Source organism: Panthera leo, chromosome D4, assembly GCF_018350215.1.
Source record: "Panthera leo isolate Ple1 chromosome D4, P.leo_Ple1_pat1.1, whole genome shotgun sequence".
NCBI lineage: Eukaryota > Metazoa > Chordata > Mammalia > Carnivora > Felidae > Panthera > Panthera leo.
The window spans coordinates 70,579,940-70,605,804 of NC_056691.1; the positions used below are offsets into that span (position 1 = coordinate 70,579,940).

Below are 25,865 nucleotides of genomic sequence, written 5' to 3' on the forward strand. Positions count from 1 at the left end.
TTGTGGAGCCTCCTCTGGGTGTGGCTAGAATTAGTGTCGGGGGCACTGACACAAGGGTTTTTGTATCCAGGGACATGCAACTGGAGTCAGAAGAACCCTGGGCCTGGACGGTGTGCCATTTCCCAGAGGATGCAATGGCTCCTCTCCCATCGTTCTGTTCCGGGTTTGGTTTAGTAGAGAATTGTTCTCTTCTGTTTGAAAGGGCTGCCTCTGGCTGAGGGAGGGGCAGTGTGTCAGAGTGAGCCCATGTGTGGACTGTGTTGGAGTCGGTAGCTTGACCCTTAGCATCTGTAGTTAAATCGAACCCATCTGATTTGGACGACGTGCTCTACTAACGCCGTCTGAGTGCCAGGTTCTTTCCTAGCAATGGCAGTCATGACCCAGGGTTGCGGATCGACCATAGATGTTTTTGTCCCTCTTCTATACGATTGGATTGGTCTTCCTTTTAGTCATCACGGTGCCATTTCTTTGGAATCAGGGGTGGTCTCATTCATTCTTATCCTATGACACATTTGGAGAAATTGAGTGACTCTTTGTAAAGGCAGGTCTTTAGTCCCCTCCCATTGCCTGGGCAGTCCCTTTGTATACTTTGTGTAAATGGCTGGTGGTAATGTCGCTACCATTATGGACAACAGCGTGACCAGTAGTTTTTGTTTCCCATTTGGATATGATGGCAATCAGAGATCTGCACGTCCTGCTGCAGAGAAGTGCTACTCAAAATGTGATCTGGGCTAGTCCACGGACTGTTCGTTACCGGTCCATGCCGAGAATAAGTACAGACATTGAGAGCAAGCATTTGAAAATTCTTGTCGCAATTTGGCATTGTCCTCAAATCCAAGTGTGGAGTTTTGCGCTTTTTTTTAAAGTATTGGTTCATAATGGACTGAGGGGTAACTTCTTTCACTGGAGACTATCTAAAAAGCATTACCCTAACCTATAATTGTTGGCGTTTGACTTGGTTTATCCAGATCTTATTCCCATCTTGACACTTGGCTTCCGTCAAATCTACAGTGACTCAAGGTAACTCTTTTGATTATTAATTTTTAAATTTTGAAACAGTCTCAACCTTAAGTTCCCAAGTACAGTACAAATATCTCTTATTACGAACCATTTGAGAATAAATTGCCAACATGATCTCCGTCATCCCCAATTTTATAGAATATGCCTCATTCTGGATTTGTCTATGCTTTCACATGAGTACATGTAGGTTATGCATCTTGGTAGGACTACCACAAAAATGATGTTATTTCTTCTCACTGTGTCCAATCAGGGACAGATGTTGACTTTTGTTTCATATAATATCAACTTGGATCACCTGATTGAGGGAGTGTCTTATAAGGTTCTAGAGTAAAATTACTTTGTCCTTTGTAATTAATAAATATTCTGGGGCCTCTGGGTGACTCAGTCAGTTAAGTGTTCGACTTCAGCTCAGGTCATGCTCTCACGGTTCATGAGTTCAAGCCCCGTGTCCGGCTCTGTACTGACGGCTCGGAGCCTGGAGCCTGCTTCAGAGTCTGTGTCTCCTTCTCTCTCTGCCCCTCCCCTGCTTGTCCTCTGTCTCTCTCTCAATAAACAAACAAACAAACAAACATGGGACGCCTGGGTGGCTCAGTCGGTTAAGTGTCCGACTTTGGCTCAGGTCATGATGTCCTGGTTTGTGGGTTCAAGCCCTGCATTGGGCTCTGTGCTGACAGCTCAGATCCCGGAGCCTGCTTTGGATTCTGTGTCTCCCTCTCTCTCTGCCCCTACTTGCTTCGTGCTTTCTCTCTCTCTCTCTCTCTCAAGAATAAATAAACATTAAGATTTTTTAAAATAATAAATAAATAATAAATAAACATTAATAAATATTCTGTACAGTTAGTTTGGCACTATGTAATCTTTATCCTACTTCTCATCAAACTTTAAATCTATTCATGTATCTATTTATGTAAGTGTGGTCTTGTGGGTTCCTATTGTATTCAGTGGGTTATAATCCATTTCTGTTAGTTTTATTCTTAATTTGTGTAGATATAGCTTATGGGAGCCCTTTCAAGTTAACTTCATGTCCTTTTGACATGGTCTCATTATCCTATGGACATGTCCTCACTTTCTGACACCACAATATGTTCCAGTCTCATCTGATACTTTCCTAACCCTGAAATCAGCCATTTCTTCAAATAGCACTAATTCCTGTTAGTGGAGAATGGAATTTAGAAATCAAAATCTGGGTGATTGGTGTGCTCATTGTTATTAGATTGTTTGTCCCTGTTCCCAGGCACTCTCAAAGAACAGAATTAGAGAATATATACACATTCTGTCTGTCTGTCTGCCTGTCTGTCTATCCACCTACCTACCTACCTATCTTGAAAACCATGAGCTCACCCTGATACCTTTAACTCTAATCTAATACCACAGGGCTCATATTCTCCCCATATTTGTAACCTCCTTGTTGACAAGATACCCGGTTCAAATACCCTTGATGTATTTATTGTTTGAGCAATCCTCTCCTTGCCTTATGTAACCAGTCTCCTATTTTCCTTACCCAACTTGGGTTCCAATACCCTGTGCTAGGTCACCTCTGTCCCCCACCCACCTGCTGTGGCTTCAGCACAGCACTCTGGGCCACTGTGGTATCCTACCCTCAACTGCAGACACCATCTTGTAGAGCTCCTCCCCAGTGGCTTTTGGACTAAATTGTTCATGAAGGAAAGAAAGAGAGGGAAAAGAGGAAAAGCCTGGTGACTTTCTTGATATGGTTTTTAATTCCTACAGGTCACAGGGCAGTGGCCAGCTAAGTGAGGCAAAGAAAACTTGCAAGGGAGGATTTTTTGTGTGTGTGCTTAATAGTGACCAGTTGGCTTTTCCCAAAGATCCTTAGTTGTCAAGTTCATTTCAAATTCTTGTGGGCTAGCTTGGCACAGAGATGCCAATGGGCATTCTGCATGGTATCCTAGAAAAAGGTTTTATACCACTTGAATTCAGCCCAATCTGAGGAGCCTACTTCATGTATAAGTGACTGTAAAGGGCCTGCACAAGAGCCCAAAGTCTGGCAGAGGAAGGTTCTTCAGGCATCTCATCAACTTCTGCTCACATAGGAGGTAGATACCATGGCTCTCCTGTCAGTTATAGCTGGCTCTACCTACCTAACCCTCCCTTTATGTTATTTATTATAGAACCTTCCTGCAAGTGCGTGTGCTCAGTGGGTATTTTCATTTTTCTTCACTCCACTTTTTTTGTTTTGTTTTGTTTTTAAGTAGGCTCCACGCCCAGTGTGGAGCCCAATGCAGGGCTTCAACTCATGACCCTGAGATCAAGACCTGAGCTGAGATCAAGAGTCAGATGCTTAACTGACTGAGGCACCCAGATGCCCTTTACTCCTCTTCTTAATTGAGCCTCCCACCATATTGTTCCCTTCCTTTATTTCTCCCATGTGAACAAGATTAAAAACATTTCAACACTTTCCTCTGTTCCCTGACCTGCTGCAGTCTTTTGATCTTCCCCACCAGGCTTAAAATAAGACAGGGTTCTAGTGTTTTCCCTTAGCATCCCAGCAGCCCAGGACTACTTTTCCCAGCACTTCCCTGTAATGTCCTCCCCTATATCCCATTCCATAGGATTGATTCTGCCACTTTGGTAAGATGGTAATCCATCCATGCAAGTCTGCATACTGCAGCTGTCTAATTATTGTACTGAACACAGTCGTGAAAATGATGCGTGTGCACCTCATTCCTTCATGTTTATCTCTAGAACATTTAAAGTAAGTGGCAGGGCTTCCCAGAATTATGACATGGATTGAAAGGAACCGAATGAAAAATGTGATTTTCTTTCTCTCTATGCCTGGTAATGTTTGGAGTGTTGCTTGTTCTAAGTTCGTAATCAAGGAGGAGGCTGACACATCGCTCTGAGCAGCCAAACTGGACGATTCATGGCCAGGGTTAGAACTGTTGGCTCCAACTTTGGTTTGGTGAATGGAGATGTTGCTAAGTTCCTATTGTGCTACTCCACATGTCCCACCAGTAGAGGTGACTCAGCTGGTCTGTTGCGTGACCCAGCGTGATGATTTGATATCAGGTGATGAAAAATATAATTTTTAACTTCTCCTCCGGTGGAAATCATGTTGATGACATGCTAGATTCCTAAAACCTAAGGCAAGGAGAATCCACTGAGAGCGAAGATGCAATAGGGAAAGAGAAATCTACTAATTCTCGCCAACCATTCCCCAGGTGTTGCAAAGATAAACTTGTTTTTGCTTTTAGTTTCCCTGCCTTTCAAAGATGGAGAAAGATATTTTTTAAATGATACTGTCATTTTCAAAACACGGTTGTTAGGAAAATTATTTTGGAAATTTTATCTTGTCGGCTCTTAGGAGATTTTAAAGGAAGAAGTTCCACTTAAATAGGATCTGTGTGACTTTTGCTCATACAGAGGTGAGCAAGGCAGATGCAGTTCCTGCCCTTAGGGAACTTACAGCTCAGTAAGAGAAACTTACTTCAGACAAACATGGCGATTTCATGGCAGAGAAGCATGAAAATCTGTAAGAGCACAGATCAAGGAAGATCACCTCACTGGGGGTATAAGGGAAGTCTTCCTTTCTTAGGAAACTACTATCCAAGCTTTGAACTGAAGGAGTAAAGTTGGGTTCAGGGGGTAGGTGCAATCGTTCCAGTGAGAAGGAAGGGCACCAAGGAAGGCCCGAAAGGAAAAGAAACTTGGTATGTTTGAGGTACTTAAATAAGGTTAGAGTGGATTAAAGGAAGAGATTTAAAACAAAATGAAAGAGTTGGTTTGAAGCCAGACAACAAAGAGCTGCCTTCATCCATGAATTGATGGAAAGAGCTGCCTTCATCCATGAATTGATAGAAGAAAAGTCTTTCCACTTTAATGAGTCCATTCCACCAGCTTCTGTTGAGCTCTTCCTCAGCATAAGAACTTCTGAAGGCATGTTGCCATGCATGTTGACAAAGGCTGTGTGTCGTGTGGGAGGCCATATTCCCAAGAGTGAACACACGTGTGCCTTCTGTTGATGGCACTCAGAAGTAGAGAAGAAAGGAAGCATTCCAGCAGGTGCACTAGCCTAACACACCCCTGAGGATCAAGTTTGGGAGGAAAACGCAAACATTTTATTGAAGTTAAAATTCAGATCTTTCCAAATGTCTTTTCATATTAAGGCTGTCAACAGTTCTCACTTTAGTGCCTGGTGTCTATTATTGGATATCCTGGTTTCACTTCCAAATTCTAGGCATGACAGAGAAACCTAGTTAGTTAGGTGATGATTACTTTGGTTTTTCAAAATAGTATCCATTTTCATGCCAGATGTTGAACTGATCTACCAAGTCAGATAAGTTGCCCAGTGGGACATCATGGGGAGTGGTAAAGGAGAAGGTGTGGATATTGAGTTCCATAACTTGGAGTGTCTGCTCATGTTTTTAATATGTGGAAAGATGTGATAGTTACATATCTTATAAAGATAAAATTTCCAACGAGTTTCAGCTTCAATTGTCAGTTTGAATTAAGGTTGCACAGGAGGTGATCGTTACATTATTATAAAGATTATTGGCTGGGTCTTTTTTTCTCTCTCCTCTATGATCTTCAAATATCATGAGAAAAAGTCCTAGACAGAAAAAAAAAATTATGTCAGCATAATATTCATGAAAGAGAGCTTGGTGGCTTATTCCATGCTAAAGTAGTCTTCACTGGGGATGCCCTCTTTGCTCCATGTAGAAGACCATGTGTTGGCAACTGGTAGAAAAATTCTGTCACAGGCCCAGGTGACAGAGGGCTCTCCTTCAGGAGTATACAGTGTTTCCCTTTGGCACAGGCAGGCACAGGTTATATAACCTGTAGGGGTCCAGCTGGCTGTGTGACAGTACTAAAGCTTAACGTGGAGCACCTTGCAGAGCATTATCTCTACTACCATATTTCCTGAACATTCTCTGGTGACAGAAGCCTAATCGTGGTAGCTACAAGTTACCTTAAAGCTGTGTACCATATTAGTGACTTCACACACAGTTTCTCATTTTTCCTTTTCTCATTTATTCCTCCCAACAGTCTTCTGAGATGTAACACAAATTATCCAAACCCTTGAGGCCAGATCTATTCAGAATTTTTCTGATTTAAGAAAAGCCATAATGTGTATATACTATTATTTATAAAAGCATTGCAATGCATATGCTATTACGTAACCACCACGCCCCACCCCGCCCCAGACAGGGTCCCGAGCTACCCCCATCACTGCATTAGACTTCTGCTATAAAACTGAAGAGGAGTTAGTTTCATCAAGTGGGATCGTTACATCAAGAAGGACTTCATGCCTGGTCTCGTGAGGTTTGCTGCCAAGTAAGTTATGAAAAAGCTGGTTTTTTAGAGCTTGTTTGGATTTTCAAATTGGACATAAGAGGTCATGGGTCTATACTATTATTCCCCTTTCAAAGAATTAATACCAGAGTCCAGAGAGATTAAGTAACCTGCCAAGGTCACTCAGCCAGGTAGTGGCAGAACCAGGTTCAAACCCTGGCTCATCTGATTCCAAAGTCCGTATTCTTTCTATACCCTTTCTTAGCCACCCCTGAACCTGCCCCTCTGCCCTGGAGGTCTACAAGGTATGTAGTAACAGCTCCCCTCTCCAGCTTACAGTGATTGAGCTCAGTCTCCCCCCGACCCTCTCCCAGTCTCCGGTCTGACCCCTGCATTGTCTTGGGTCCTTCCTACCCCCTGCTCTTTGGACCCACTCTAGCTCTGAAATCCCCTGCTCATCACGGTCTGGGCGAATGAGTTTGCTCCCAGAGGCCACGAGACAGTGCTACCCTAGTGACCCAGAATGGGTCCTTTGTGCTTTCAGAACTTAACCCCAGTGCTCCAAATTACAATAGGCAAAACTGCTGGTGCTGTCCAAAAGAGCTGAGCAGATGGCGGAGGGGACCAGCATGGTCCGGGTGAGCTATCTAGCCTGATGGCTCCTGTGAGTTCTTTCTGAAAGTCGGTTTACCAGAAAGAAGCTCCTTCATTCCAGACACAGGTCTATTCCCTGAAATCTTTGGAAGAACTGGGTACTTAAATGAAGACTCAATCTCTTAGTTTGAGAACATGCAGGAATAAGTGTCCACTCCATTAGCTGAACATGTTTGGTGGGTTGGGGCCAAAGCCAAATACATTAGTTTACTGGTGGTCATTGAACACCGCGACTGCTTTCTGCTGTTCTCTTTGCTCATGATTGATCCTTCTACCTGGGACCAGAAATTCCTTGTGTTTTATTTATCTTCAAATTGATTTATTTATTTACCCAGCAGATATGCTCATTTTTAAAAAACACATGCCATTTGGGAAGGAATTGTCAAGAAAAGGTTAGACCGAAGAAGTGTTTGGCAAAGGGTGAATGTATGTGGTGAAATCAGGACTTCTCAAATCCCAGAATTCAAACTTCTCTTTGGGCATTGCCCCCCAAGGTTTGAAGGGGCAACTGCTGAGGCTAAGCCTATCAGCCCCGCTCCCAAGAAGGTAGGGACTCCAGTCTTTCTCCCATGAAGAACCCACGGCTCTGGCTTCTGGGAAGTAGAACTTGAGAAAAGGCACTACATCTCTACCCGTTTAATTCCCCGCTCTAAGCAAGTTCTGCCACCACTGCTCATTGTGCTGGGTCTTCTGATGAATGCACAGTGTCACGGCTGGCCCCCAGTGGTGCTCATGCCTTGTTGGGGACACCACAGGGCATCTGTGTCGCCTACTCTTTACCCCTGTGTGTGGCTACTCCGTGCTCCAAGTTAGGAGAGTGGCTTCCAAAAAAAATCAGACTCCACCACGTGCCAAAAAAGATGTAATCTTGAGCTAAGAAAGAAAAGATGAATCAAAGGACCTAATTCTTGTAAAAATCCCTGCTCTACCCCTCGTAAGAAATGTGAGCTAATCAAAGCCAGGCGTGGGAGCAGGATGTCCCCTGTGACTGCAGGAGTCCAGTCAGGATATGACTGTGTCTCTTAACCAGCCATGCTGCTATTCCCTCAGGAGACTGGCATTTCACATCCATCTGATCTTTGTGAATAAGCTACTACTTACGGGGTGGAGAGCTAGGGGCAGTGGGTGGGGAGTGTACCAAAGAGTGCATATTAGATTTCATGTAATGGTATTTTATTTCTCATGACGTTCAATGTAACCGTCAAAGGTTTCCCAAAACCTGTGTGCATCCAACCTCACAGGTATTCCCAGTCTGTCTGTATTTCTCAAATAGAAATTCATACCTTATGTAAAAAAAACTGGTCAAGGAAACTTAGGTGCCTAAATGTCACAGTCACTTCTCTGGATTTATATTTGAAGTTCAGATCCCGACTCCCCTGCTTGCTTAACTGTGTGACTGGCTTACTTCACCTGTGTAAGCCTCAGTCTCCTCACCAGTAAGACGGGAGTAAGATCATACCGACCTCAGTGCCCAGTACCCAAGAAGAGTTACTCTTTTGTTGTTACTACAGTTACTGTTATGTCTTAAGACAAGAGCTAGAAACCCTTACAGAATTATGTAGGAGTTGTTCTTCTACAGCTGCTGAAATAAATGTCAAAACCTGCATTATAAAATCGCTTTCTGTTCCTAGTTGGTGTATTTTCGTATTTACTTCATTAAAATTTAAAATCTCACTTACAAAACCTGAGTTCAGGAATTCGTTTTCAATAGTCAGCTGTGATTTCAAAAAACAAAGTGTACTGGGGCACAGTGAAATTGCGAGTCCATAAAAATGTTTCCTTTCTCTTTCCCTTTGGGGGGGTAGAAATCATCACACAGTCAGACCCACCATGTTGGTAGAAACGCGTTTAACAAAAAGAGCTTGGTGGGGGAACTGCTATTTGCCGTGATTTTCATTCTTTCTGTTTTAATTTTCTTTTTCTTTTTTGGTCTTGAAACTGTGCTTCACCTAGAGAAGCAGAGCTCTTTCCTTCTAGAGGTTTCACCTTCCAGTCCTGTTCATTGAGGATGACCCAATATCAGCAGCTCATCCAACACCCCGATCTTTAAGGAATAATATTTGGAAATTTCTCAGACTTGTTTCACCGGGCCAGGGGTATTTCTCATGTCCGAGCTAGGCTTACGATCTGAAGATTCATGTCATTGCATTTCAAAACCCTGCGACTTTCAGGAAAAGAGATAAAAGGACCAGGGACCAGCTTTTGGTGTGTGGGTCACAGCTGGAACCCCACAATCACCTGCTCCCCGGATCTGACAGGAAGGATATTCCCTTTTACTGGGAGGAAATGAAGTTGAAAATACAAGTCTGAGCTCATTTCTTTCTGGCGACTTGTGAGTCGTCTTAGATGTTTGCAATCTTATCGCCATGCTGTGTGAAGAAAGGAGGTCATTGAAGGAGGCCTGGCCAAGGCATGGCATCTGGTGGGCGTCTTTGTTCGGTTCAGTTTGGTTTTTAAGTAAGAGTGGGTGATGGCTTTTTCTTTTCTTTTGAGAAATGTAGAAACAAAGGATCTTTGATTTAAGAACTCAGACACCATATATGTGGAGTGTAATGGTCACCAAAATCACAGTGTTTGGCCAAAATAATTTTCTAAACTTTTGGAAGCCACATCCTTGGCTTGCTAGAAGTTAGCCTTGTTCCTACGGAAGAAGGGTCCGGCTGTCTGGGATGGTAACGGCTGTGCTTCCAGCCTGTGCCACCTTCGCTCGGGTTCCTTGTCAGGGAGCAACCGTGGTTCTTCTCTCTGACGCCTCCTCCCCTGGGCAGCACAGCCTGTCACAGATGCCCAGGGGAAATCCTTCTTGCCTGGAAAATTCAGAAGTGTAGCCAAGGCCTGGCTTTCTCTCTGTGGACCAGAACGGGATTTAATTATTTATGATTAAATAAGCAGGAAACACAAATTTGTGTTTTCTAGTTTTCCATTCATGATGGGCGGAGGGGGTGGGGGGGTGGCGCGCTGACAGCATTTACTAATTTGGAGTGAAATTTAGCTGCCCCCTCTGCTCCTTAGTCCACCTTGCAGACCACGGCCTGGAATGCCGCTGTCACAGACGTGAGCAGGGCTCACCAGAGGCCCTGGTTGGGGGCGGGTGTCAGCTCCTCTGGGTGTGTGTTATCTGGTGAGATACAAAGGCTTGCGGATTGCCTAGTCCATGAAGCAGCTTTATCTACTTTTCTTGGCATGGCTAATAACGTTTAAAAGATTTTTTTTCTGGTTTGTTTTATATTTTTTAATTAATTCATGCTTTTAATTAATTCATTGGAAAACAAGGAATAAAGATAAAAATAAAAGTAATTCCTAATCCTAACTGCTACCTGCCTAGGCTTCTCCATGCACATACGTGCATAGAAGGTAATATTGGGCTTATATTTGTATTCATTTCCTATCACTGCTGTAACAAATCGCCACAAATAAAGGGGCTTAAAACAACACAAATTTATTATCTTACAGCTCTAGAGGTCAGAAGTTTGTAGTGTGTCAGCTGTGGATCGAATTGTGTCCCCTCTAAATTCATATGCTGACAATGTGGATGGAATTAGAATGTATTATGCTAAGTGAAATACAGTCAGAGAAAGACAGATATCATATGATTTCACTCATATATGGAATTTAGAAACAAAACACATGAACATGGGGAACGGAAGGAAAAAATAAGACAAATACGGAGGCAAACCGTAAGAGACTCTTAAATACAGAGAACAAACTGAGGGTTGCTGGAAGGGAGGTAGGCAGGGGATGGGCTAACTAGGCGATAGTACTAAGGAGAGCACTTGTTGGGATGAGCACTGGGTGTTATATGTAAGTGATGAATCACTACATTGTGCTCCTGAAACTATCATCACACTATATGTTAACTAACTTGGATTTAAATAAAATTTAAAATAGAAATAGAAAAAAATTAAGTTAAAAGAAATTCATATGTTGAGCCCTAACCCCCAATGGAGATGGGCACTTTGTGAGAGGTGATTAGGGTTAGGTGAGGTCATAAGGGTGGGGCCCTTGTGATAGAATTAGTGCCCTTCTAAGAAAAGACACCAGAGATCTAGATCTCTCCCTGTCTCTGCCATGTGAGGACCCAGTGAGAGGTGGCCATCTGCAAAACAGGGAGACAGTTCTCACCACAACCCAACCATGCTGGCACCCAGAGCTCAGACTTCCAGCCTCCAGAACTATGAGAAAATACATTTCTGTTGGGTAAGCCACCCAATCCATGGCATTTTGTTATGGCTGCTTAAGCAGACTAAGATAGTGTCTGCCTGGGCCAAAATCAAGGTGTTAGTAGGGCTGTGTTCTTTCCGGAGACTCTAGGGCTCCGTCCCTTTCCCTAGAGGCTGCCTGCGTTTCTTGGCTCACGGCCCCTTCCGCCCTCTTCACTGCTGGCAGTGTGGCACCTTCAAGTCTCCGTTTCTCTGACCCACCTGGACCTACATGGTTACACCAAGCCCAACTGGATAATTCACGATAGTCTTCCCCACGCAAAGCTTTTAACTGCATCATGTCTGCAATGTCCTTTTGCCAGGAAAGCAGCGTCTTTGCAGGTTTTAGGGATTAGGATGTTAAGCATCCTAGCAGAGGCTATTCTTCTTCCTGCCACAGGACTGTTCATCTTATATGGAGTGAGGTTTTACCAGATGTCGTGCATGCACTTGTGTTTTCTTTCACACAGCTAATAACTGGTGAACCAGGATTTGAACCCCAGCAGTCTAGCTGCAGAATCTGTATTCTTAACCCCCTGCAATCTCTCTCTTTTTTTTTTTCTTAAAACATTTTGAGTATTTTCCCATGACCTTAATTATTCCTTTATGTTGGAGAGACTAAAACATGATTTGTCATAACTAAATAATACTCCATTATCTGAATGAGCCAAAACTAATTTAACCATTTTCCTACAGTCAGATATCTTGGTTTTTCCCACATGTATAGTTATAAAAAAAAAAGAATACAACGGTAAATTCTTATATGTAAGCTTTGTGCCTATACTTAATTATTAACTGAACTTGTGGGAGCTGCTTAAGTTAACTAATATACGCTAGAGAACAGCATTTCACCAATTGTTTTCCTTGAGACATCAATAGGGATTCTATGAAATGAGGTTCTCTGGTTAAATAAATTTGAGAAATGTTTCATACCTACCCTTGAATAAGTGATTCACAATCACAATAGCACTAAAACCTTAGAGAAGTCCTCTGGTAAAGAAATCCATCTCATTTTATTTTTAAAGCTTTCTTTAACCTAGTGTTTACCAATGACTTTGTTAGCAGCAAATACTGTCTCACAAAGCAAAGCCAATAAGGCACACTTTTAGAAACAGCTTTGGAATCATCCCCCCCCCTCCCCGCCCAAGTGAAGTTGCTTACCTTCAAGCACCTTTAAGAGCTTGTCAAGTCTAAAATTACTCTAGATGAGGGGCGCCTGGGTGGCGCAGTCGGTTAAGCGTCCGACTTCAGCCAGGTCACGATCTCGCGGTCTGTGAGTTCGAGCCCCGTGTCGGGCTCTGGGCTGATGGCTCAGAGCCTGGAGCCTGTTTCCGATTCTGTGTCTCCCTCTCTCTCTGTCCCTCCCCCGTTCATGCTCTGTCTCTCTCTGTCCCAAAAATAAATAAACATTGAAAAAAAAATTAAAAAAAAAAAATTACTCTAGATGAGTATTTACCCAATGAATATGAAAACCTAGTTCAAAAAGATATATGCACCCCTATGTTTATTGCACCATTATTTACAATAGCCAAATCATGGAAGCAATCCAAGTGTCCATCGACAGATGAATGGATACAGAAGATGTGGCATGCATATATGGATATATGTATTGTATATAAAATATATATTATATATATACACAATGGAATATTACTCAGCCACAAAAAAGAATGAAATCTTGCCATTTGCACCAACATGGATGGATCTCGATGGTATAATGCTAAGTGAAATAAGTCCGAGAAAGACAAATACCATATGATCTCATTCATATGTGGAATTTAACAAAAAAATACAAATTAAAAAACAGACTTTTAAATATAGAGAAAAACTTGGGGCGCCTGGGTGGCTCAGTCGGTTAAGCGTCCAACTTCGGCTCAGGTCACGATTTCACGGTTCGTGGGTTTGAGCCCCACGTTGGGCTCTGTGCTGACAGCTCAGAGCCTGTAGCCTGCTTTGGATTCTGTGTCTCCCTCTCTCTCTCCACCCCTTACCCACTCATACTCTCTGTCTCTGTCTCTCTCAAAAATGAATAAACATTTTTTAAAAATTTAAGTATAGGGACCAAACTAATAGTTACCAGAAGGGAAGTGGGTGAGGGATGAGTGAAACAGGTGAAGGGGATTAAGAGCACACTTCTCATGATGAGCACTGAGTAGTATATGGAATTATTGAATCACTGTGTTGTATTCCTGGAACTAATATAACACTGTATGTTAACTACACTGGAATTTTTAAAAATAAATTTAAAACAATAGTAACTAACAAATAAATAAAGTTACTCTAGATGGAATAATTTGAACAAAATCCTGTTTACGAAGGAAACCTCCACTGAGAATCCCTGCCTAGTTTTACATCAAATGTCATAGAACTTGTATGCTCGCTGCTCTGTAAATATCAGGTACCAGCCTTTGGCCAAGACGGACACAGATGTGCCCTGAGGTCTGCATGACACTTTCTGTTAATGTTGTTTCACAGGGACAGTGACTGGTATCCTTCAAGAGAGCTATTTTGTAGAGTATGCAGTCCAGATGAGGAGCTAGACAGCAGGATATTTGTCATTGAAAACAGAGGCCCCTTTTAGCTATCATTAGCTCTATTCAGTCATTCACTGAATGGATAGACATACGAGAGCAAGCTTTGGCGGAGTAAGCCGGGATGGAACCTGGAGGTGCCTGGGAACCTGGGAGGAACCTGGGAAGTGCTGTGCGAGATGCGCACCAGTGAGCACCAAAGATAACCATCACTGTTCTGGAATTGTAATGGGGTATGTCCTCTGGGCCAAAGAATTTCAAGGGGCCTTACGGGGCCATGGACAAGGGTGACATAGACTTCCCAAGCCTGTGGCAGAGACCATTTTGTATCACGTTCATGTAATGATCCCAAGACCAAAACGATGGTATTGTCTGCAATGTCCACTACTGGGAGAAGAGTATTAGAAGTCTCTTCACCATCCTCATTGAGAAGACTCTTGGCTGCAAACTTGGGCCTTCTGAAGAAGATGTTGAGTATGGAGCAGATCCATTTCCCCCTATTTGGCAATCTGTGTGATTCCAGGGGTTCTGTGCATGGTTTGAACCATACTGGGGGTGGGAGGGTTGGAAATCACAGTGCCCAGCAGAGAAGCCCAGCAAAGCTGATTTCCCCTAAGACCAACTAAACTGATTCCAGAAGTCCAGAGGTTCCTACCTGTTACGCATGTGACCTCTAGTGGCCATAACCGGTAAAACTTGCTCCAAAGATGGGTGGGTTTGTGGGAATACTCACAGGAAAGTATCTTTTAATGTGCAATACTTGATTACTTTCTATATTAACCCTTTGCCCTCTTCACGATTCTCTTTCAGCATACATACCACCATATAAGTTAGCCATAATCAACACGATTTGGTTTCCAGACAAGACCCAATTCTGATCGTTACTTTAGCTAACGTAACTTGGGCTGGCATTGACATCTGAGTCTTTGTGGTCTAAACCACTCACAGATGTCATGGCATCGACCCTGACTACATCCCAGGGTTCTGTAAGGATCAAACGACATGAAGCCTATCTAAATAAATAAAATTCCATATAAATGTGCTTGCTATTACTGCAAAGCCATTGAGTCTGTGATTCTGTAGACCACGGTTGTTTTCTTTCATGGAGTTGGTGAAGACATTTAAGCTCTTCCGTCAAATCCTTTGTTGGGAATTTTGTCCCAACCCACAATCATGTAACAAGTGGCTGCTATGTAGATGTCATAATGTACTTACTGGTTCATTCAACAAACATGAGCTCCTACCTTATGCCAAATACCCCAGTGGGTACTGGGGTCCAGCAATGACCAGGAAAGACAAAGTCCTGTTCTAACGGAGTTTACACTGAGCTGAGTTAAAGGATTCATAATGGCTGAAATTGCCCCTATCCTTGGTTGAAATGTAGTTTAACTGAGAAGAGAAGCTGAAAGACCCAGGTATGATACAATCCGGTATGTGAAAAGGCTTTCTCAGAAGCATAAACAAAGTGCCTTGAGGCAGGGATCCCCCTGTGGCCGTGTGAAAGAGTGAAGTTAGAGCAGTGAATATGGACTCTGCCTTCTGGAAGATTAATGCTGGAGGGGTGACTTCTGGGAAATTATTTGGAGACCCATGAGGTCACCTGGAAAATGATCAACCTGGCGATTTGGTGTCTGTTTCTGGTTCTGGAAGAGTTGCCAAAATTGTATGCAGAACATGCCCTTGAAACTGCTCGTTCTTACTTGGTAGACATATTGTTCTTTGAGATTCTAAATAAGAAGTAACCAGATTCACTGGATGCTCCCTGTTTTAAATATTAACTTTATACACTATAAATATTAATTTAGTCCTTATACCAACTGCATGAGGTAGGTACCTCTAGCATCATACTCATATGCTGGTAGAGACCCTGAGGTAGAGAAACAGTAAGTAACCTGCCCAAGGTTATTTGGCTGCAAACAGTGGTGGATTCACCCCCAAGCAGCTGGTTCCAGAGCTGCATGCTCACCACTGTGCTGTATCATTTCTCAAGACTTCATCTCAAAGTCCATGGGAACTTTTAGAGACACACACAAAACATTCAGGGTAATACTGCCTGAGGTCTAGGATTGTTTCATATTTCAGTATGAAAGAAAGGAAGGAGGGATGGATGGAGAAGCCATGGGGCTAATTATTTGGGGTGGCTGGGTGGCTTGGTCAGTAAGTATCCAACTCTTGATTTCAGCTCAGGCATGATCTCACAGTTCATGAGTTCAAGCTCCATGCTATCAGCACAGAGCCTGCTTGGGATTCTCTCTCTCCCTCTCTCTCACCCCCTCTCCCATTAAAAAAAAAAAATCTTGCTATGATTTAATATAGTTGATAGATCTCTGGGCATCATTATAGCATTGCCTGTTTCCATAATAACAAATATAATCCATTGCTAGTGAATTTGAGGATTTTGAAATATTTGTTGTCTTACTGTCAATATCAAAAGACTTTTTATTAATGAGCTGGGTAATTTAGGTCAAGGTAATGAGTTTCACTAAGTTATTGATGCCGATGGAGTGCCCTGTGTATTGAAAACTACTTGGCACCTAATTTGCCAAACATCATGGCCATATGCCTTCTGTTTTAACCAATAAGGATCGATTTTCCTGCCACAAGTATTTGATAGAATAGCAAAATGTCTGAGTGAGAAGGAACCTCAAAGACATCTTCCAAAATTCTCATTTTATAGCTGGGAAAGTTGAAGCTTGGAGAACTTACATGATCAGCCCAAGATAAGAGTGGGAACATTAAATGTCTGTGTACAGTGAACACATAGCTAGTTAATGGCAGTGCGAGAATTAAAACCTGGGTTTCTTGAACTCTAGGGGGTGGGGAGGGTGTCCAGCTCCCATCAAGAGGAGCCGTGCCCAGAAAAGGTCTGTGGCAGCCCACGTGGAGAGTCTTCAAGCCCAAGTCTCCAGGCTTCACCTGTGACTGCAGCTCCGGCAGGCAGTTGCCAAGTTAGAAGTCTGGGGAGGAAGGAGAAGAAAGACGAGCCACCTTCTGCTTGGGAATGGAAGGGGTCAAATGGATCTTCATCCTCCCCTGGTGGTTTCCAAACTTTTAGATCCAAACTTTTAGGTTTTGTGTGTTTCCTCCACATCCCCTGTTCACACGCACCAGCTGTGTCTCCCACAAGGGGCATGGAAAAATCATGGCTGTTGCACCTGAAGATGCTTCTCAGTGGTGTAGTTGGGGCTCTGTGGCAGTGAAATCTCTCTGTGATGGGCCAGAAGCGAGGGCCAGCCATTTCCCAAGAGGGAAGGATGCAGACGGTCTTAATAAAAGTATCTGGAGTCACCACCACCACACCATCCCAGTTGACCTGATCTCCTTATCCTGAGAAGTCTTATAGGGCACTTCAAAAGGTAAAATCTCACCTTTCCCATGTCTGGTGCACACCTTTCTACAACACTGAACCTGCCTTTGTCGGTGGCATTCCTTCCTTAAGGTCTAGAGGTCTCAAACCACATGCTTTCCAGGACCCCAGCAGGTAAGGTAAAGAATGAAGTTGGCCAGGGGTACCTGGGTGGCTCAGTTGGTTAAGTGTCCAACTCTCAGTTTCGGCTCAGGTCATGATTTCACAGCTTCGTGGGTTCAAGCCCCATGTCGGGCTCTGCGCTGATAGTGTAGAGCCTGCTTGAGAATCTCTCTCTCTCTCTCTCTCTCTCTCTCTCTCTCTCTCTGTCTCTCTACCCCTCCCCTGCTCATGCTGTCTCTGTCTCTCTCAAAATAAATAAATACAACTTAAAAAATTTTTTTAAAAAAATGAAGCTGCCCAGTGTGAGACCGGGGTGACCTGGAAAGAACAAGCCTAGTTCTCACTCAAAGGTTTTACAGCGCTGTTTTGTCCATGCAGAAAGGCTCAGCAGGTCAGCTGCCCCATCGGCAGCTTCTGGTGCAGGGAAAGAACCTGGTGAGGTTCTTTTGCCTCATCTGGTACCATCGCCAGCACCCTGGGACCTCAGCACGGTGTCCCCTTGGAAGAGCCTGTTTTCCTCAACTGCAAAAAGTGGGTTTCTGAGGCTTGAAGGCACTGCCCTCTCTGACGGTCGGATTCAGGAATCCGTGATGGAGCACATGTCCCCATAACAACTGGAGCCAGTGTCTGACACGTATTTGCAAAGTGCCTGTGGGCCTCCTTGGTCTGACTGACTTTTAGCACTGGTGTCCTCGAGACCTTTGTTGGATGGGCTTGTGACATTATCTTTATTAGCTTTCAGTCCCTGTGCTCAGGTGACCAGCACCGTTCCGGGACCACTCTGTCAGAGGTTGCTTTTTGCCAGTGTTCTCTTCTTTCTAGAAGCCGTCATGAGCAGACGAGCTTAGAAAGGGTGTTCTCTTCGTGTTGTTTCAGGGAAAATAGAGAAAGTCAAACCTCCTTCATCCCCCTCACCTGAAGGCCCCAGCTCGCAGCCTGACTTAGCCCCCGAAGAGGCTGCCGGATCCCAGCGGCCCAAGAATCTGATGCAGACCCTCATGGAAGACTATGAGACACACAAATCTAAAAGGCGTGAGAGAATGGATGATAGTAGTGTAAGTTTTTCCTCCTTTCCTCCTTCACTCGTCTGAGGGCGAGCGGCAGCGTGGCGTTCGGTGTTCCAGGTCAGGCGCGGGCGTGTGTGCACTGGTCTGGCCGGCATCCTGGTTCCAAAACCCGTTTCCAAATGTGTGGTTTAACGTGACTGGAGTCGGGTTTGGGTTTTTTGCCTTGTTTCTCAAAAAATGTTGATCACGCAAGGGGAACCGGAGCTGGAGCTCACGGGCACGCTGGTGGACGGGATGCTTGGTGCGTAGGGAAAACAAACAAACAAACACGTAAGGACAACACGGGGGGGAAGGACACGAGCATCCTGAAATCATCCCCAGGCACCAGGGAGCTGATGGCTGCCATCGCTGGCCTGCCCCGTAGAGATTTTATCTGCCTGGAGAACGGGGGCTGTGCCCTTCCTCCCGTGTCTGCTCCCAGCGATCCCCATAAACGTTACACCGCGTTGGAAAGGCTGACTGTGTCTTGGGCTATTACCAAGCCTGTGCGTACAGTTTGGTAGGAAAGAGATATTTTAAACGATAGTGAGAAACCACAGGGCTACCCTGCTATCCTCAACCCTCAAGACGGTTGCACGTGACACTCACACGAACCCTGAAGGAAATCATCTGCTCCGTGGTTTCTTTCTCCAGTAAGAGATGTGAGGGCTGCTGCTCCCCACAGCCCCCCCCCCCAGCCAGGAGCCCCGGGACCAGCCTCAGGGGCCCATGCCCCCCTCCTGGGAGTCTGGTGGCCTTAGTCTCTCCACATTCCCATCCCCACCCAGTTTCACTTAGGTCGTAAGTGGCTTGACTCAGTTGAATGCACTACCCAGTTTACCTGGACAGTCCTGGTTTGTGCCTGTGGTCCTGGTGTAATTTTTAACAGCATCCCCTTTCACCTTTAAAAGTGCCCCAGTTTGGATGATAAATGATTGGGTCACCCTAACCTCGAATGCTACAGGCTCGTAGCAGGATTTCCATGCTGACCTACTGCCTTTCATATCCTGGTTGACTAACTTAAAAGATTTCTGAAATTGAAGCCAGATACTGAACGATGCTTTTAAAATATTTAGCGGCAAAGAAAGCAGACACATGTAGAGCAGCCTGATGGCTCACTGCGTCCCCAGGCTCTCCCTTGGGTTTGTACCTAAGCTGCCTGGAATACTGATTCAGGTACTCTTGTTAGGCTGGAGCATTTGGGGGCCATTCCTCATTTGCACAGTGGGACGGAGCCTGGCCCTCCGTGGGTGCTGCAGACACCTTTGTTGCTTGGGCTCCTTCCCCAAGCCCATAGGGCTTCAGCCCATCAAATCACCTTAACCAGTCCTTCTTTGCAGCCCTACTTAAAATATGGAGTTTACCTTCAGGTATTTTCTGGAGCCTGTGCTTTTGACGCTTAGTGCTGTAAGTGGCTTCTTTTCTCCCAGTGAGTCCACACCATATGTCAGCAGCTCTGGCAGAAGTCAGCTGAGTGGACCCCTTGCATTCTGGCATGGAAGGGGAAGAACAAATGGAAACACTTTGCATGTGACCCATGCAAGTGTTTTCTGAGCACATTCTTCATATCTCTTGTGTGCACCTTCTGTGTTGGAGGGCAGACATTAGAGGAAAATACTACCCAAAGAAGTGAAGAGCCGACTCCTGCTCATTCCACAGGCAGAGGCTGGCAGCCACCTTCATGCAAACTCAGGAGGCAACCAGATTGGCTTTCCCCTTTGCATTGAGGAAGCTACTTGGAATCAGCATTTTAATATACTGATTACCCTTCGCTTACGCAATAAAGTGGCAGCCTCCTGTCTCTATTTTTCTCAAGTAAATAAACATTTCAAATAAGGAAGAAAACCTACTAACTGATCAGGCTGTTAACATCCTCAGATCTTGAAGTCAAAGCCAAGTGTCTTGCACCATTCTTGATATTACAAGAGGACCAAGTCCATTGTTGTAGAAAATTCTTAGGAACAGAACAAAACCTATCCAATGCACTACATCCTCTTTTAAGAGACCTGAAACTTCAAGAACATATTCAGATTGCTTCTAAAGCAAATAGATGATCATCAGCCAAACTTCATTTTAGAGCCACGTCTGACCTCACCTCTTAGCCCTTTTAATTCAGGGGACCTTTTCTACTGTATCTACTCAAGTCACTGGAGAATGTGTTGAAGTTTACCTGCAGGAATGAACAAACCATTTGTTTTCCTAGCCGATCTCTGGCCCCTTCTTTAATTGTCTCTTCTACTGGAAGGCTAATAACAGAGAGCAAATGGATTGCGTGATGTATGACTGTATAACTGGCTTCCCTGTCCCAGAAGCTGGTAGTTCTGTTTTCCTGGTTCCATTCACCCACATTATTCTGAGGGGGAAACATGGCTTCTTCGATTGTCCACCCTCCAGGAGCCTCACCCAGCTCATCTGAGTCCAGTGTCACCTGACACATCCATCTGCCAGGATTCCTTCCAGTAAGTCACTTGGCAACACTATGAGTCCCTCACACATGATCAGGACCAAACCATGTGTTTGCCCATAGGAGGCAGTGAGTTCTTTCTGGTTGGCATGAAAACAATTTGACTCACTTGCTAAGGAGAAGGAAGACCTAAAAACCAAATGGGGCAATCATCATGTAAGTATAGTGATACGTTAGGCACAATGCTATTATTGAGCGTGAAGGACAGAAGAAAGAGAAGACAGAGAAGCCAAGGGAAGCCATGCCTGTAGTTTCATGAGTGGTTTTTGCCAACCCCCGAGAAAAACATCATGGCCATCAAAACAGATTCAGTCCCCCCACCCTGGGAGCAGCAGTGGTTGCTGGAGTCCTGTCCCCAGGTCATTGCCAGCTACAGTTTTCCCACTTTATAAAAAATCGTATGCAGGCCAGGAAGGAAACCTCTGGCTCGTGGACCCCCTGCCATGGGGATGGTGTGAGGGAAGGAAGCTGTAACATCCAGTAGCCTTTTTCATGTCCCTGAGCTGTCCCCCTCTTCTGCTGGAAACAAGGTGACGGTCAAAGAACGATAGAAGATGGGAAATTAAATCATGACTCTTGGAATATCTACCCACACGTCACTGCATCAGGAATATTAAGTCATCTGTAGATGTTCTGCTCATTTCACAGTTGGTGAAAAAGTCGATAACAAAGGAACGGGAGAAAGCCCCTCTTCTTGAAAAATTCTCCCCGAATGGCCATCACTAACTCAGACCTTGAGCAGGTGCCCACCCGCCAGTGTCCTTGTTCTGTGTGACGTGGTCACTAATGAATGTCTCTGTGCTGAAGGCTTCAGCCAGCCCCACTGACAAATGGACCCCTCACCTAATTTGGGGGTAAGGAGGTTGCTACCCCACCCCTACCCCCTAACCCTGGCTGTTTACCAGCCTTTACAGGGCCTTTGTAAGAATGTTTAAAATGGCGCCATTTTTCATCTGCCAGGATGCACCTGCCATGCTGTGAGGGGAGTGGGGGCACTGAACTTCAACCCCGCCCCCCACCCCTCACCCCCTCCGCCTGGTGCTTTTGTGTAGTGTGCGCACTGCACATCCAGATGCAGCAGTCCTGTTCTTGCTGTGGGTTTCTCTTATCTGGAAATGTTTTCTTATATGGAAATGTGCCCTTATCTGGGCCCGATGCCATCTCTGGTCAGTCATGTAACACATGATGGACTGATGAATCATAGTTTCCTAGAGGGTTCCTTGATGCCTTGCAAAGGAAAGATATGTAGGCAAAACTGTTTTTCTGGCCAGCTATTCTCCCAACCTGACCTGAGCTGAGCCTCAGAAAACCATGGGTTCTTGAGTCAGTGATGCTCTTGAACAGGTTGGTGGGTTTGCTTTCTCTTTCTCAATTAATGCTGGTCTGCATCCCAATCACAGTCTCCTGGGGCATTCAGCCCCAGCCCCAGTTCTAGCATAGGATCTACTCTTGGTCGGTTTTCTACTGTCTCTCTTGCACCAAAAATAGATACTGAGAAGTATTTCAGCCATCCCTGCCTGTCTTGAAATAAGAAAAGACCTCACTTATTCTCCTGGGGTAAGTCAAAGCTGGGGGCTAAGCAGTTACTGCTTTCCTGAGAATTCCTCGCACACGTCCCCCCCCAACCCAAGACACCCCATGGCCCACTCTCATTGAGTGGATGAGGGAAGCGCACTCAGGGCCCCACACCCCAGGCTCCACAGGAAGCCCAACTTACAGTCAACAGTGTTTCATGCTGCCCAGATTTCTCCTAGCTGCTCACGAAAGAGGAGGTACGAAAAGAGGAGGAAAGCTCCAAGCTCATCAGCCCCCAGTCATCAGCCCAATCAGTATAGACTTGTAATTTTCAAGCTCTTACACATTAGAAGCAGTTAGTGATCACAGACATATGATCCCACCTAGCCATCCTATGGTTGCCAACGCCAAAGCCCAGGAAATGCCTCCAGTGTCCTAAGCTGTGTAAATGTGAGGTCATCACCGCAATTCCAGCAGAGGCTGGCCAAAGCTTGTTCTTCTATGTGATCTCCCATAGCTGGCCCATTTTTTTTTCTCCGAGCTTTTCTTGTGGAGGCTTTTAGTCTCCTACAGGTACTAAAGGGTCACTTCAGTTGCTACAGGATCACCCCACTCTCAGGAACTTATCCAGACCCCCAGGATAGTGATGAGGGGGGCCGTGGGCCTTCCCCAGGCAGTGCCATTCACAACTCACCTACAGAGATTCTGCCTCTATGAACCTTGGATCCAAATCAACTCCTGCCTGTGGTTAGTGTCTTTTTTGTGGGGGACAACGGGCTACAGGACCGCTGTGGGGCTCAAAGGAACTACAGGAAGAGAAAAGGCTATTTGGCTACGGATTCCAGCAAATCCAAAACGGTCATCAAAGACCTTGTTGGTGGGCAGCTGGTTGCATACTGGGGCGGGGAAGAATCTTGTTAATTCAAAGCACAGAAAACAGAAGCGACAAATCTTGAATTAACAAAGTATGGCTTATCTGATATTTTTATCAATGCATAACAGGGTATCTCCTCGCTCCAAAAGATACAGATTTTTCAATAAACTAATATCAGATGAAGCGAGTCTGGCGTGGGTGTATAATGGCCTCCCGGTGTCACTTCCCCGCTCGTCTGCCCCCAGCGTGGTGCCGATTCCCGGCTGGGGGGTGTTGTGTGAGCGTGTCTCTGCTGTGTACTAACCCTGCTCTTTTCCCTCTCTGCCAGTACACCTCTAAGTTACTGTCTTGCAAGGTGACTTCCGAGGTACTTTTCCACTTGTTTGTCTTGGTGTTCCTGCATGCCTGACCCAAGTGCATGCTCTTGTGGTTGGCCGTTTCCTGACATGTTAAAGGAGAAGGGCAAGAAAGCAGCTCGTCTCCATATTTCTTTCTTCCAGCCTTTGCGGAACTGGGGACTGCCTGGAAATGTTGGGGTGTATGCAACAGTGCTACCCGCTGCTGTGGTTTGCTGTGCTGTGTGGGGGGGGGCTGGAGAAGACCTCGCCCTGCTCACGGATCTGGAGGGTGTTTGCACTCGAGGGCACGGACGTTAGTTTCTCCAGGCACTGATAGCAAATATACTCAGGTCTGGTTAGAAAACAAGGCCGCTCAAGCGGACCGAGCTGTTGATTCTGACCAGTCCTTTGGTTGCCATAGCACAAATCCAGAGAGTTCGGCTCCGTAGCCTCAGGACAAGTTACTCCAACACCGAACCATCCCAGTGCCCACTTCCCTCCCTGCCCCTATCTTGAAACCTGTTTTTGTTTGTTTTAGAAGCTCCTGTCAGTATTGAATTTCCCCGAACCTCCTCCTTTCTGTACAGTTTCCTTTTACACAGATTTCACAAATACCTGTGCTGTGAAGTCACAGTGTTTCCTTTTCCTCTATTTTTAAATATTTTTCCTTTTTTTATGGGAAAACACTATGTTTTCCTATTTTTTTTTCTTTAGCATTTGACTATTTTTAAAAGAATTATTTTAAATCTACAGCACTGTGGGGAGACTCATTCACTCATTGGCTCGATTAACAATCTAGTGAGGACCTAGCAGGCACCAGCCACTTTTCTAGGTTCCAAAAACAGAACAGTCGACAAAACCAAGTCCCTGATGTCACGGAGTTGGCATTCAAGTGTTCCATTAAGAACAGATAATAAAACGATAAAGTCCGCCTTTCCAGCTTTGACCACTCTTATCATTTCGTAGTATTTGCTTAATATTTTAAAAATAAACTAATATGGCAAATACCATTCAGGCCCTCTTGTTACTTCTCTCAGTCCCCACTTCTCTCTCTCCTGAGGGGTAACTTCTCTTGAGTTGGGGTTCATCATTTCTATACATGTTTTTACATTTATATTTCATATGTTTCTATACATGAATAACATCCTATGGTTTTGCATGCCTTAAAACTTTCTAAAAATGACATACTGTAGCATCCTCCACTCCTTACTTTATTCTGTCTACACTGGTTTTTTTAATAGGTTTATTTATTTATTTTGAGAGAGAGAGTGAGAGAGACAGAGCATGAGTGGAGAGGGACAGAGAGAGAGAGAGAGAGAATCCTAAGCAGGCTCCATAGCTGTCAGCACAGAGCCTGATGCGGGGCTCAGTCTCATGAACTGTGAGAATCATGACCTGAGCCAAAATCAAGAGTCAGATGCTTAGCTGACTGAGCGACCCAGGCGCCCCTGTCTACCTTGTTTTCAGATGTGTCCACGTTGTTACTTGGGGCTCTACTTCATTCATTATAACTGCTGTATAGGATCCCTTTGAATGACTGTAGCACTATTTATTCATCCTCCTATTTCCTATGGAAATGTTGGTTGGTTCTCTCTCTCTCTTGATTGGTTCACTTTTTTTCTTTTTCTTTTTTTTTTTTTGCCATTACAAACAATGCTTCAGTGAATGTTGTTGTACATGTCGCTTTGCATAACCTACAGAAGAGTTTCTATCTATATGTCTAGGAGCAGAAGAACTAGTCATATAAGGACAACACATCCCCACACTCATTACATATTGCAAATTATTCTTCAGAATGGCTGTGCTAACTTATAGCACAATATATTTTTAAAACCTCCCTATTTTGCAAAATCTTTAGAACCAGAGATGGGAGCTGATGATGATCAGTAATTTTCTTTCATAAGATATAAAATGAATATTGAGAATATCATTCCCTGTACCCTCCTCAGTGACTAATTGTGCTTCTCATCTTGGCAATGGCAGTGGAAGAATTCGGCCCTAGGCCCCTATCCCCTCTGAGTTAGCACCATTAAGAATAACAAAAATCCAATCGAATATATTCAAGGAAGGTAAAACTGGTGCCAGTCTATCTTCAGCTGAAGAGAAATTTAGGAAGACAAAATGTTAACGTAAATAGGGTGATTGACATTACTTAACCCCTCTGCCTTTTGTTACATCCCCCCAAATACAATTGTCTCTGTTGATGTCCAGGCAAAGTTCAGCAATTTTCTGGAATCCCCGCAAGCACTAGAGAGGGAAAATTCATAGTAGAGGGTTGTTCAAAGACAACTGATTTTTTTTCCCTCCCACCAGGTCTAAATCTGAATTTGCAAAATCAATGAAGCCTTAAATCAGGTTTTTCTATTATTATTTTTAAACTTTTTTTGTTTTCCCCTCTCCATTCTACAGAGTATAATTGCTCTTTCTGTTGCTTCTTCCAACAAACTATTTTACTGTTTTTAAAAGAATTATTTCAAGTCTATAGAACTGTAGGGAGAGTCA

The 25,865-nt window shown here is 44.4% G+C and overlaps 1 protein-coding gene across 8 annotated transcripts in view; it reads left to right on the plus strand.

Annotated features, from left to right (window-relative positions):
* Positions 1-25,865, plus strand: part of PALM2AKAP2 (PALM2 and AKAP2 fusion) — a 505,626-nt gene that overhangs the window by 472,361 nt on the left and 7,400 nt on the right. For 7 of the 8 annotated variants that reach the window (XM_042914169.1, XM_042914173.1, XM_042914172.1 and 4 more), the window contains one exon: positions 18,003-18,181. The exons of the other annotated variant lie outside the window; for it this stretch is intronic. In XM_042914169.1, coding sequence (XP_042770103.1) covers positions 18,003-18,181 — 179 coding nt within the window. The remainder of the gene's footprint in view (positions 1-18,002; positions 18,182-25,865) is intronic. 8 annotated transcript variants of the gene reach the window in all.